The sequence below is a fragment of the Periplaneta americana genome, chromosome 10, assembly GCF_040183065.1.
Source record: "Periplaneta americana isolate PAMFEO1 chromosome 10, P.americana_PAMFEO1_priV1, whole genome shotgun sequence".
NCBI classification, from domain to species: domain Eukaryota; kingdom Metazoa; phylum Arthropoda; class Insecta; order Blattodea; family Blattidae; genus Periplaneta; species Periplaneta americana.
In genome coordinates this window covers 54856208-54871283 of record NC_091126.1, presented here as the reverse complement: position 1 = coordinate 54871283, position 15076 = coordinate 54856208, and the positions used below count along the sequence as shown (strand labels likewise).

The window sequence follows — 15076 nt, the reverse complement described above, 5'->3', positions numbered from 1 at the left end:
CTGTGAAATCAAACACAGAATCCACAGGTAAAAACAACCGGACGGTTCAATTTAAGTCATTATTTTTTTTTCTGTTGCAGCAAAACTCAACTGTGCATTTTAGCTCCATCCTTTTTCTTCTTCTCCGAAACTGAGCCAGTCAATCTTTGCAGATGTCAGTACTTTTGAGGCTTACTTTCAAACTCCTAACTCTTTTAGCCTGTACATGATGGCAACCTAACACAGATTTTTCACTTCCAGAGAGAACAAAACACCCACGTCCACAGCATCGTACGTTCATTCTCTTGAAGAATTAGACCAAAGGCAGTGATGGCATACAACACAAACATATTTTTCCCAAATTACAATTTTTAAATTTTGAAATTTTACATTTACGTAGTCGAAGTTATTAATGTAGATTTAGTTGCATTATGTCTCGTCTTTTCGCATTGCATTTTTACTGTTAAAAAGGAAACATTCATAATATTTCATTCAACACTACTTTTCATCTATGACACTTTCCTTGCACAGTACGATATTGCAACTTCCAATCAATTTCATCCTTGTGTGAAATTCGTAATGCTGGGAGCGTCAATTAAAATCACTTTAAAATGAGTCCACTCAATAAAACTATCTATAAATCACAACATATTGAAACTTTGCCAAAAATATTAAAAGGATCACTCTTGATACTAACATACTTGCCACTGATTTTATTTTCCTCCAATAAGGGACACATCTAACGCAATGGGCAGTTGGTAAATATGCATAGGTTTCTTCTTCTGTAGTTTTATCTGCATTATTTGGATTAAAATAAATAAATAATTGACTAATAATTTTGTCTATTTTATTTTCAGATTACTATGTCTTCATTTCACCATTTTTTTTATTTGAAATGTTCTTAATAATCAAGGAACATATATTTCTTATATTTATATTTTATGGCTTTCATCCTGTGTCTTCTTTTTAACCATTTACACGTTCGTTTTCCAATATGCCATAGCCAGTTTATTTTTATATCCTATTTTGTGCTCTGCGTAACATCTGATCACAATTATTCATTCTGCTGAAATATAATTTATTTCTCCTTGTCTTATAGCAATGGCAATCATTAGAAATAATCCCATTTCACTGTTCCCTTTACAAATATTACTCTCGTTTTCCGATGTTTTGTGCTGTGTGTAACATTTGATCACAATCTGTTCACTCTGCTGAAATACAATTTATTTCTTCTTATCTTATAGCAACGACAATCATTAGAAATAATCTCAATTCACTGGTCCCTTTACAAATAATTGTCTTCTTCTATTCTTAGATCTTCAACAAAATATCCCTACTTCACAAAATCCACCAAGACAATTCTTAATCTTCTGAAATTACTTTACAATTGGGTTACTTACTAGTTCTAACAAATTCGTGATATTTTAATTTCTTTACAATGACATCCAAAGCTTCAGAGAAGGGAAGACCAAGAGTGTATTCCACATGGAGTTACTTAATTATTTCGTCATCAAGATGAAAGTTTATTATTAATTTATTATAGTAGAATCTTTTATATTCATATTGAAGTCTTCTTACATGTACAGCAAAAAATCAAATTATATCAAGTAAAAGCTGTTATAAAAATGTTACTCCTGTTTCATCCAGTTCCATTCAAGGCAGGTCTTTATGGAGTTCAATTTGAAACACTCATACACAATAACAATCTTCAACAAAATATTAACTCTGTAGAGTTCACTCTTCCATTGCATGATGATCTTCACATTTCATTTAATATTCTTCCTTGTTTAACCTAATGAGTATTGTAAATGTAGATCTTGAATCAAGATGTTTAAGTTTTCTTTTTGCATTCATATTATTGTATTATTTTCTATTCATTCGACATTCAAGTTGAAACAGTTTTCTATAGCAGTATCCGAGTTCTGTAGAAATGGAAGACTAGACAGTATAACAATAAATTATGCAGCCAAAACTTATAATTCTTTAAATAAATAATCACTAATTCAAATATCATAACACATTTTCAGAAATTATATTAATATATGAATGTGACAGAATCTCTTTTCTTCTGATGTTTTACAATATTTAATATGATGGTTTTGTAATTAGTAGAAATACTTTATTTCAGTGCCTTTTTTCCCCAATTTATTTCTATTCTTATATAAATAATTTTTCAACAAATTAATTTGTGGATCTTTACCAATAAATTAAACTTTGATTACCTATCAATTTAGCTTGTGACTGAGATGTATTACATTGTCAAGTAACATTTCACTAATTTTTTTCACAGTGCACAGGTTGTATACAACACTCTATGCAGTATATATATTCCATTTCTTCAAATTGATGCAGTATACATACCAAAGCTGTACAGTGTGCGTTTACAGTTCAATATGATTATTTCACTGTCGAAAAATGTGAACTTAATCTATTTTTAACTCGAGTTCAAACTGTCTTCATACCACTTCATTGGTCACATAAATCTTCAGGGTTAAATTTTAATGAAAATTCCATGATACTTTTTATTCCAATATCTTCCACTTGTAATATTTATGCATTTCTTTCATAACTTCCCAGTTTGTCTTCTACTGTTCACACTTCACGATTGTAGTTTAATGAGACAAACTCCTCTTGCAGTAAAGAATTTTGTCCTTCTCACTAATGCCAGTTCTTTATCGTAATATGCATATACCACAAAAGTAACTCACGCTATATTACCGAAAACGATGGCTGTGTACTTTCAATATATGCACAGAGATAAAACTGAGGAGGAGTATTTGATTGATGCAAAGTCAGTCATTTTGATGGAACAGAATCATGTTATTGTTGAGTTGCTACTGGTGATATAGTGTGTCCAAGTTCTTCATTTAAGCTGAACCTCATTTTCCACGAATGGTATATAAGTAAATAATAATCATGTTGAAGTATCAATGCCAATATCCAAAGAGGTCTACTTTTGCTTTCCCACTGAATTCCATTGGTTAATCTGTTTTGCTCCACTCTTCTCTAGTGCAGAATAGTGCAGCAGCTCACTTTATCCTGCAGTGGACCTGCTCCCTGTAACACTTCAACATGTATTATCTGTCACATTTGTACATCAGCACTGTTCCAGCATGACAGTGTCCGCTATAAAAGACTCCGACTTCTTGTGGCTTAACATTGCAACTCTGCCCTTTCGTTGGCAACTTCTGATAATTTCTTGCTTTTAATTCTTTCCTCCTGCTATAAATCAGCAAGGTACTCCTTTCTCAGTTGTGAAGAACTTGGAACGGAGCCACCATTTTTCACGCAATAAAAAAAATGGGGTTATCTTAATTTTGAAAGTGCCATAAATGGTAGTATTGGCAGCAACTCTGTCCACTTTGGCGAACGTGCTTGTAAGGGTTGTATACCACACCGTCTTCATCCAAATTTAGCTTTTATATTTACTGAGCAGTATAATGTTACTATGATATTACACATCTTGGGTCTGGCATAAAAAATTAAACACGGAGCGCTAATGTTGGTTCTGAATGACTGAGTCGGCATGTGTTTAGTCCTTTCAGAGAACCACCATCATGCTTCGACGAATGAATGCTTTTACTGAAACGTGGGTGTACATTCAAAATATAATTCATAACAATGCTCCCTTTCATAGTACAGCTATATATCTTCCTTTATTTTAAACAAAGGTAATATTTATGAACTCACCCTTTGCTCTTCGCTCCTCTTCTTTAAGGCGTTCAAGTAGGCATTGCTCCTCTGCCACAAACATGCGATCAATCATCATCAGCTCAGATGTATTCACCTCACGCTGTCACACAAAATTACAGTGTTACTGAAATATGGTATTTTATTTTATGAACATTGAAAAAAACAACTCATGAATATTTTTTATAATTTCTGACACACACACACACACACGCACACATGCACAAAAAGTAATGTAATCTGTTTAAAGCAAACATAATTAAACGTTCTAACATAAAAAAGAATTGTTCAAAGCAACGTTACATAAAGGAAATTTACTACATTCTGTAATCCTTTTATACTTCTATATTGATTGATTAAGAATGAACTAAAACAGATTGAAGATATGAGAGGTATTTTTATCACATACGTGTATTTCGAATGAGAGAGCAACTCAGAGGATTAACTGAATTTTGTCAGTAGAGTCAATAAGTTAGAATGATGCCTCCTACTATCATCAGAAGTTTTGCAGAGTACATGTGAAATTCTTAACTCTAAAGTACTCTCTTTCATAATGAATCATGGTTTCATTTAAATGTAAATATGAATTCACCATTTTATGGACCAACTTACAAACGAGATTCTTTGTAGAGTTCACCCCTAGTATCTGTAGCGCCTCATATAATCTACTGTACATGACAAAAAAACTGGGCACAAGCTGTCAAGATGTGCTGTGTGTTGTGCAAGAATTGTGGGTCGAATTATTTTTTGAGGACACCATTACTTCAAATAAGTAACTGTGAGTGGTATCTCGGTACGAATTTTTTTTTAAATTTCCAAAGAAGAGCTTGTGACTATTTTCAGGAAGACTGTTCAATTACTGACACTACGGGAAATTCTGTGCATGCTCTGCATGAAATATTTGAAGACAAAGTAACAAGTGACCACATTACTTACAAAACCCTCAAAATTCGCCCCTGGCTGAGAGCCACTGGTTTGGATTATGTGTGTGCCGAGGGATTTTAAATTACACCTTTAGTGTGCCATATGTTGAAAAAGGTTTAAAAAAAAAAAAAAAAAAACGCTGCTCTAGCACCTGCAAATTTATGGTCTTTCTCAACTTCTTCCAACCAACGTAGTGGGGATTGTCGAACTCTTTCAACAAGGTTTTAAAGATTTTAAAGTTACCGTTTGGTGTGGCTTCACAAGTTGTTTCATAGTCACATTTTTTAAAGAGGTTGAAGATGGATTGAATATATGACTATGTAATACCACCTCCACAAGATAAAATCACTGAAAATATATTCATACAGAATGGTGCGCCTCTCCATATCTTGAATAAAATATTTTTGGGTGACATGTTAAGGAACCAAGTATCAGTAGGATATTTTCCTTGAAGTTGTCCTGCAAAATCACCATATATTAACCCTGCAGATTTTCGATTGTGGAACTGTCTTAAGGAAAGAATGTTTCCGACCTGATCTATGAGAATTCATGAGTTAATATATTATGCAACAGACATTCCAGAACATGAGCTACAGCATTGAAGAGATGCTGCTACTTCTACAAGAAGAAGTTGGTGGACACATTCGATACTTACGTTTCAGATTTTAATTGGAAGACAATAAATAAATATATATGTGTGTATATTATGTGCACACGCCCGCATGCATGCACACAAATAGACACAATATTATAATGATATATTTTCTTCTTTAGCCCATTGCTTGTTTACTCAAATTGAAGTAAATGTTCCATTTTCACAGCCACACTATGCCATTATCTCCTGATTTAGTTGCCTCATATGTGATATTTTATTGATGTCACTTAAGAGGTTCCAACCTGTCTTCGGACAGTTGATTAAACAACAACAACAACAACACTTTTACACTGTAAAATAAATTTGTTTTACCGAGTTATATTCCTTAATAAGTAATTTATTTTCATAGTTACTTGAGAAAAATCGACAAAAATTTTGTAATTTTTTTTAAGTACATCAGGGTACTGAGCACCCATTTATAATATATATAGATGAAACTATGCCAACGCAATTTTCTAAGTGTAAGAAATATAAAGGTGCCTTGGTTTGTAGCTATTATTAGAAATTTTTCCTATATTTAATGAATCACTCTAATGTACATAATATTATGTTTATGTTGAACTGTCAATATATATAGCTTATCTTTGTAACAGTGACAAAAATGAATCTTACCATGCTTTCCATAAGTAGAAGGTACCGGTATTTGTTCATCATCTGTCGGAACTTGTCAAGCAAATGTTTAGCTGTTGCCTCAAAGAACTCATCTGCCTTCTCAAGATCTTGTTGCGAGAGGAGTTGTTCATTGAATACATGATAACGAATTAGGCGTTTGCAGGCATCACTGGTACTTTGAAATGGAGTGGATGTGTCTGGCATGCAAGCGCCACCCTGATCTGTCTTGAGCTGTTGTTCAATTCTGCAGTAAATCAAAAAAAATATTCACATATTTTAATATCACACATACATTGAAGTACAGAATGTCCACATGAAACCTCCCCGATTTAAAATTCTAATTTTAAGGACACTAATAGTCCTAGAGATGTGCGGTTTGCAGTGTCATGTAAAGCAACTCAAAAGTTTTGTAGTTTTTATTCTATTCTTTTGTTGCAGGTGTTGAATAATTAGCAAAGATGACAACAGCACAAGAGAGAGCTCAGTGCGTGATGTGATACTCTGAAACGAAGTAACTGATTATGGTACAAAGGAATTTCAAATGAACGTACCCTGAAGGGAGCCACCAGATATAAAGACAATTAAGAAGTTCGAACTGCATAGAAAAAAAAAAATGAAGAGTACTTTCATGATGAAAATACACACTACATCATGTTTCTAAAGGCATGTCTTCAAAAAATTACAGCAATTCGTTGCACAGAAATTGTAGATAACACTCTCATGTAAGGCACCATAATGTTTTAAAAATTAAAAAAATTGAAAATTTTGAAAAGAAATCAAATTTCACTCCCCCCCCCCCCCCATCTTTCAAGTTTGTTTTATATATCAAATTAAAGCTCTAAAATGAACCCTAGATGAGCTCTCTAGCATTAATAGTTTCATAAATACTGAACATTCTATAAACCTTGTTTACTGAAAAATTGACTTTCCTCCTTGAAAAAAAAAAAAAATCTGTTCTTTTAACCTCTTCCCTCACTATATATTTTACCAGTTTTGTGAAAAAAAGTGTCATATTTTTTATTTTCGTAAAGAGGTCATTTAATATTGCAGAATCACTTCTTACATACTTAAAAAATCACTATGAAATAGACAATGGGACTCAAACGAGTTAACTCAGGTTAATAAATTTTGACACATGTTAGCAACCTGAGTTAACTCGGGATAATAAGGGAAGTGGTTAATATGTCCCAAAGACACAACTCACATGTCAAATATCATAAAAATCTGAGACATGAAGTTTCGGTCATTTGCTTAATTTGACATGGAATGACTCCAAACAGGAAGTAACAATAAAACTGCTAATACCAGTTAGCTAATTACAAAATTACTTGTGTTGATCAGGATCTCCAGGTTCGAGATGCTGAACACGTCGCACATGGTATGGATACATTCATTATTTGTGTAATGTTCTCCACACTGGTAACTGAGATATGCTAAGATACCTACTGTCCATCAGAGTGATTATGTCGCATCCCAGTTTCCCCCACCCCTTTCTGCTGGCCCTTCTATAAAGGCTTGTGGCTGGTCAGTTTTAGCTATTTCCTGAAAATATTTGCTATTCGGAATTAGATGTCTACATAATATTATAGAACTGTTTAAATAATTTAAAGGAAGGGGCCCCATTAAGTAACCTGCACTTGATTTCCTCCATTTCGATGACCCTGCAACAACCACTTGGATGGACAGTAGACATCCTTCGCATACTGGTACAAGAACTATGTCGAACCATGAGAACAATGGTTTCTTTTTCATCCCCATTTTGTTTAACTCCACGTTCATTATGCTAATTAACACCCAGATATGAACCTGTATCACAGAAAATATGGAAAACTTGGATAAATTCTCTGCGACATGGAATTCTTATATTCAGTAAATGACGATTATTCAGTGAGAGCAATAAGAGAATTTCCACTGCAAAATCTATAAACAAATATTTTATCGGTATATTCATCATTACAGTATTTAAATGGAAACTTGAGAGCAGAACAGTCTATTACTCTTCATATTAGATAATGTTAATCAATTGATATGTTTTGCACATTGGTAATATCATCGAAATTGACATAAAATGTTTATAGGAGGTCATGATAGAAAATCATATGGTAGCACGAGGTTCGTAGTGATACCAAATAAATGGCTATATCTTCTCTTTGTTCAAAATTGAATCCATGATCATACGACATTTTTTACTCAAAACAATTTCAAGAACCATATCCTAAAATTATTATTTTTCTTCTTGAATCACCATGTGTTGCTATTGAAAAATAAAAGTTTAATTTAAGATACCTTTACAGAAAACAACGAACTATGTATTCTTTCACTAATTAAACAGTGGTATGACTTATGAGAAGGAAGTACAGCTTAGGATTCCATACTGCAGATTTACATAAAGTACAGGTATCTTCTCAATGAATGAAAGAACAGGAAGCAAAATTTATCGTCTATTTCCTGTCCATACTAAAATATTTTCTGTCGTAACTTTCACATTCACCATAATAATGTAGATGATAGATTCTATTTTACAGTTTTCCATATCACGAATCAACTTCATTTGTCAGGTTATCAATGTACAGGAAGTCATTAACAATAAATGGTATCTGTAGGTATAGACTGAATATTGGTTAAATAGAACAAAGTAAGAAAAAGTTACACTCACAAGTCACTTCTGCTGAAACTTGGCCTGATGGGGCTTGTGACTGTTGGCCTCTTCATTCCACCTACCACCAATGAGGCAGTCGAGGTGTTAGGAACAGCTGCCATTGCAGGGGATGATCTACTGGACCCACTACCAGATGGAGAAACAGGGGCGACTACAGCTTGTGGTTTACCACCACTAGTAAGCACCTTACAGCCCACAACAGTCTGTTTACTTGAGCCAGTTGGAGAAAACGATGACTGAACCTTTGTATTTGCTGTGGCAGCCACAAAAATTGGTTGCACCTGCTAACAGAATAAGAATTTTTTTATTTGGAACAGCTAATTTTACATATAAATATGATTATTGAATCAGAGTGCAGAAAGTGGCACAGAGACTCTCTTTCTGTAATAATTTTTCTCTCATCTTTTTACCTTGAAAATTAATTCAGGTGTTTTCTTCATCTGTACAAACTGTAAAGTAATGTCTACATAATATGAGTAGTAGTTTTATTTAACAACTCTCTTTACAGCTTCTGTGACTATAACTGCAAAAATGGTGAGTATTTAAATAAGAATGTCAATGGAAACTGAAGTATTAGATGCAAATCTGTCCTGGAGCCACTGGTTCATTCTGCGGCAAACCACAAGCTGACTTAAACGACATTAGACCATTTCAGTCATATGAATTAAGGCTTAGCACTTGATTGCCTTTACCAAATTACCTTTCCTGGAGAGAAGTGCTGCTGGCCTGATACTGGTGAAAGTTTGCTTGTACTAGACGTGCATGTGCCAGAAGAAAACCCCCCTGGAGAGAGTCTACCACTACAACCTGCAGTTGTTGAAAGGTGTGGAGAACTAGATGTTGGAGCTTCTACACAAGGTAAGACTGTTTGTGTTCCAACCTGGTAACAATTGCAAAAAGTGTTACATTTGGAAAAATCATAAGCCATGCATGCCTATGAATGTTATGTATCTTAAACTATATAAACATTTTATAAACTATATGGTTACCTGATGTCAATAGAATTGGTGATAGTGGAATAGAACTCCGATAAATGTCTGAGGACTGTACATGGAATTACGAAATACTTGCCTTACAGTTGGAGAAAACCTCGGGAAAAACACAACCAGACAAACATCCCAAGCCAGACTGCAACTCACGCTCAAGCACAGCTTTTAAGCACATGTCCCATTCGTTAATCCTAAACTGTAGCAATACCCTGCATGTTGTATTATGTAACCTAACAATTTTTCCCTAGTCTCTTGCGAATTGAAACTTCTGCATTAATGTCAGAAACAATAATAATAATAATAATAATAATAATAATAATAATATAGTATAATATAATTTTCTTCTGGTGTAACATAGCTACACATTCAATAAATACTTATGCATTACTGTTGAATTGGAAACAGAAATAAATAGAAACAAATTTGAAAGTTTACAACAACTTTGGAGAAAAGAGGATAGAAGAGGCCAAGGTACTTACGTGTCAGGCTGTGACATCGTATTGTGAAGATGGAAAAAGTACTTAAGGGAGAGGCAGACAAATACCACAATAATAGACGACTATTTAATAATCACACATGTCAACAGCCACGAAAACAGTAGTTTGGGAGTGGAACAACAAGGCAATGAATGCACTGTAGTTTCAAGAATAGCATAGGGAAATCAGGTGTTTATATTCTAGAGTATGGAGGGTATATCTATGAAGGTGAACTATGCTTGTTCATGAGTGAGAAGGCAGTACACTTGCTACTCACTACAGAACAAAACCACCTAGAGTTGAAGTCTGTGATTTATTTTTGGTAATTACAGTGTTTCTGATGTTAGAAAACAAGATATACACTGTCATTAAGAGGAGTTCAACCTTTCAGAAATAGACTTTCGGGCATTCCACCATGACCTCGAATGTAACATTTCCAATGTTTCGGAACTACATACAGGACTGACAGGTAGGTATGATCAGAGGTGTCACCTACTCTGCTGGGCTCATTATGTCTAGCTAACCCAGCCCAACAGAGTTGGCGACACCTCTGACCATACCTATGTGCCCTGATGATGGAACCTGTATGTAGATCCGAAATATTGGAAGTGTTAATTTCCAGGACATGGTGGAACACTCAAAAGTCAATTTCTGATCACATTCCCCATGGAAGTCTAAAAACGCATGTAAGTTCTACCTTTCTTACAATTTATTGAACATGCAAATCCCAACTCCACAAGCAGAATTGTGCATTCCTGATATACTGTAGTTAGTAGCAAACAATCACAAGTAGCACTTAACACTAAAAATACTGATGCATTTCATAGAAAATTTTTCGTGCTTCTTTGTAGAAAACCACATGTTTATGACATACTTCACTGCAATATTTATGCATAACTGAAAATAACTTTTAAATAAATAACAGAATGCACTATATCAAAAAAAGGCGTTCAATATCAAAACAGAAAAACTGAAACATACTGATGCTCTTTGGCTAAGACAGTCTTCTTCACTTCCCTTTCACAATGGTGCATCAATACCAGAGTGACACGTGTCTGCACAGATATATCTTCCAATTATTAAAAAACATTTAACATTAATCCTTTTTTCCTGTTTGGAAGTGATGAACATTCACAATCCCATACCTGAACTTGCAATGGAGAAGTTCCTTTTTCACAGCTACTGGGCAGTCCTGTGATCTTGCTTGTTTGTGAAGATGAAATAGAAGTCACTGGTGCACCAGAAGTTTGCAATATGGGTTGAACAACGGACAGTTTGGGTAGTGTTTGGGCCGTCAACCCAACAGGCTGCTGAACAATGCCATCTGGTGGGGAAAGATGGGTACCACACTGCACAGAAATGGATGCTCGTGTGGTCACGGTGCTTGCTGTTGTAGTAGTTGCAGCAACACTGCTAGATGGTGTAGGTTTCTGTTGCAAGTTTGCAGGAGTGAGAGGAATGATCTGATTGCCAACTTGATGTTGGTAGCGCACAGGCAGCTGAGTATTCTGATGAGGCACCTGTTTCATATTACAGGACTGAATTACTAATGATGAAATGTTTACATATTCAACACTAAATAATTCTACCTGTGTTAGAACCATAAATATTTACAAATATTTAAACTTTTAACTTGTTATTCTGCAAAGAACACGCAAATTATTCCCAATTTTCAATAAAAGATGAAATTCACACATGGAACAATACTTACGCCAAAAGATTCAACAAAATTAGTATTATGATATCTGGTGGCAGGGAATTTTATTAAGTATGTAAAATGAAAATTCAGAATATTCACTGAGACTCCTTTTAAGTGTTCTACGATAAAATCAGTGTCATTCTCTACAATGTACTTCAGAAGCACAATAATGAACGCCTTCATAAAAATATTATCACTGTACTAATGTTCTGAATGGCACACCAACACTAGTGTTATTATCTTCTAGTATTTTATTTGCATGCTGATTAAGACAGTACCAAGCATCTGCCTTTCATAAATAACATCACATAGCTTTGAGCTGTCTATTACTATGTCTATGAATATATGAGAAAAAATATTACCTTTAATATCATATACCCTGTCGAACATTCTTGTGATGTCTGTTTATGACAATTGTCAAGATGCATAGGGACACACATTCCTTCACAAAACTCGATACATAGTGGGTGAAGATAGTTGGGGAAGGGAACATGGGCAAAATATCACGATTTGATTGGTCTGAGAAGAAATGTTATGTTTTGCTCTACAGAAGGCACTGGACAGTATTGTGCTGCTCTGTTTGTCTGTGTATACAGTCACTAATATATTTGGAACTACTACAGTAGAACTCCATTTATACATTTTTATAGGGTCTGAAGCAAAAGCGCGTAAGTGAAAAACGGTAAATTGAAATTACATTTAATAACATCTGAAAATAAATAACATTTGAAGACTATACAGGAAGAATGAGTTAAGTCAATTTAGCAAATTTTTTACAAGATAAATTTAGGACTTCACAGTTAAGATATCTCTGAGTCTATAATAAGAACTGAAATTTATAACACTCAAATTTAGAAATTATTGAAGAATGCTAGATTTTTAGGAAATCTTAGCTGCTTAGAGCAAAAGCTGGCATATATATTACATTTCAAACTTCAATCTAGAACATTTTACGAAATTGAATTTCCTTGTTCTTCCAGTGGCCTTCATTTAATAACATGTGATTATTTTCAAAAAGTTACCTATTTTGGACTACTTGCTCCTAAGGAATAAACCGCGTCTACAAATTGTGATAACTGTTCTATAATTTACTCAGTTACATCATGATGTGTTACAAAAGTTTCACTGTTTCTAAAGCAGTAGCAGCACCATTAAAAGAAACAAGAATGTTGGAGGCAAGCACGAGCAGCTTCGAATTTCCACTTTTTTTTTTTTTCTCCGAAGTGGACTGCATCTTAACAATGAACACATAATGTGTTGATCTTGGGTGACCTCGGTCACGACATTTGTCAACAGTTCCATTATCCCAAAAGTGTGTCCAAAATCTACTGACAACACTTTGTGAGACTTCTAACCTATGCACTACTTCCTGCTGTGATTATTCTGCTTGCAACATGTTAATGCTTCTCGAAGCTGAATTTGGTTGCAAATAACGATGTTGATTCATGTTAAGTCTGTGATACTAACATTATTAGTAAAAACGTCAGAAGTGAGCCATATTTACGTGTGGTTGGACCACATTTTCTAGGACTCACTGTATAATATTTATGCTTAACAGATTTCTTGAGCAATTTCTTCATTAAACTGAGTTGTCCTGTGTCTATCATGTAGGAATGGAGTCCACATATGGAAAAAATATTATCAAGCACACATATGTACAATCTAGTACACAATTAATTTTTTTAATATCAGCAACTTACCACCAATTGTTGGCGAAGAAGATTTGCGAGGTGTGTGTTAGCAGTGCTCATTTCAACTTCTGCCTGAGACTTTTGCTTTCCATCAACAGTTGATGGAATGGCATCAGGATTCTAGACAAATCAATAAGACAAAAACAAAATAAAGTGCGAAAAATAAGAAAGTCAGAAGAAAAAAAAAATCCTTTCCCAATATGCTATAAAGCCATTGAATAAAAAATGATAATGTTAACACAATGATTAGAAATTGGGAATTATTAAAGAAAATTTAACAAAATAAAATTTCTACAAATTTACAAATTCTAAGCAATGAATACATCACTATTGTATCACTGTATAACCACAACAGAAGAAATGTACATAAATCAATATACTTTACTAGTGATAAAGAGTAATTCATATATATATATATATATATATATATATATATATATATATATGATGTTTCTTAAAAACAATAATACAAAAAAACGTGTCTAAGGTTATTCTGTTTGTAATAATCGTGTCCTAACCCAATTACTAACTCTATTCATAATTTACATAAATTCCAACACTGCATCATATCTGGATCATTCTCAAGGTTTTAATTTAGAATTTATATAGGCAAATGGCAAAGTTCAACAGAGTTACCATTAGCATCATATTCTGCAAAATCACAAAACTCTCAAAACAACATCATTTTTTTTTCTTATTATTGAGCCCACTCTTAAGGAAAAAAAAAAAAAAAAAAAATTCAAACAAAAGTACTGATTCATCATTCCAATTCTCTATATTCAAAAAACAAGTATGCAGGAATATTAAGGGCACACAGGAAAAAGTGACTGATTAATATTTTCTAAATTTTACAGGGCAGCTTTTAATCAGTGTAATGAGCCCATTCTTCGCCTGTACAGAAAGACTTCAAATGCATAATATGTCTTATAAGGAGCTCCTTTTCCTAGTTTGCCTTGATCAAATGAAAGTCTTCATAATAATGCCCAGATGGTGCCAGTATCACAATATCTGGGAAAAATGCTATGATCCCCTTTTTCGAGTGTGTCCTTCATATATATCTTACTTCACTTGATTTAATGATAGTGATCCAATCAGACTACATAAATAATGATTGAAACTAACACAGACTGCTAAATCATATAGTGCAGCGTTTCTCAAACTATGGTCCGCGGACCACCTATGGTCCTCGTGGTCTGCCCTTGTGGTCCTTCAAAAAAGACAGAAGAAAAAATAAAATTCAAACGAATTACGTATCACACTATAGCTTAAAATCTCAGAGTTTGGAAATGACATATGGCGATCGAATTTCACTTTTTCTCCCAGTACTGACATTTTATGACATTTATTACCCTACCCGTCTATCGACTTCCCACTCTACTCTCAGCAACAAAAGAGGGATTTAAAGCACTATACACGTGGTGTTTCTCGCCATCTTTTCCCTGCACATCTGGCGCCGCAACTGTAACCCATCCAGGGACCGTCCGAATTCATAACAGAGGAACAAAGTACCGAACCTTAATTCAGTTTTAAAAATATAAGTATACTGGTATCAAAATATGCTTTCGTAGGAAACAAGAGTAAGGTGGTCCGCGGAACGGTTGTGACTTTAAAAACTGGTCCCCACTTCAAAAAAGTTTGAGAAACTGTGATATAGTGTATTCCTGATATTCCCATTTTCTATTCTGCTTTAATATCAATAGCA

General features: G+C 34.1%; 1 protein-coding gene across 15 annotated transcripts in view; it reads right to left on the bottom strand.

Annotated features, from left to right (window-relative positions):
* Positions 1 to 15076, bottom strand: part of LOC138707703 (mucin-2-like) — a 153079-nt gene that overhangs the window by 33737 nt on the left and 104266 nt on the right. For 14 of the 15 annotated variants that reach the window (XM_069837538.1, XM_069837539.1, XM_069837540.1 and 11 more), the window contains 6 exons: positions 13384 to 13494; positions 11130 to 11504; positions 9220 to 9399; positions 8517 to 8803; positions 5861 to 6104; positions 3670 to 3772 (listed from right to left, as the gene is read on the bottom strand). In XM_069837538.1, coding sequence (XP_069693639.1) covers positions 3670 to 3772; positions 5861 to 6104; positions 8517 to 8803; positions 9220 to 9399; positions 11130 to 11504; positions 13384 to 13494 — 1300 coding nt within the window. The remainder of the gene's footprint in view (positions 1 to 3669; positions 3773 to 5860; positions 6105 to 8516; positions 8804 to 9219; positions 9400 to 11129; positions 11505 to 13383; positions 13495 to 15076) is intronic. The other variant, XM_069837532.1, reaches the window with a different exon arrangement.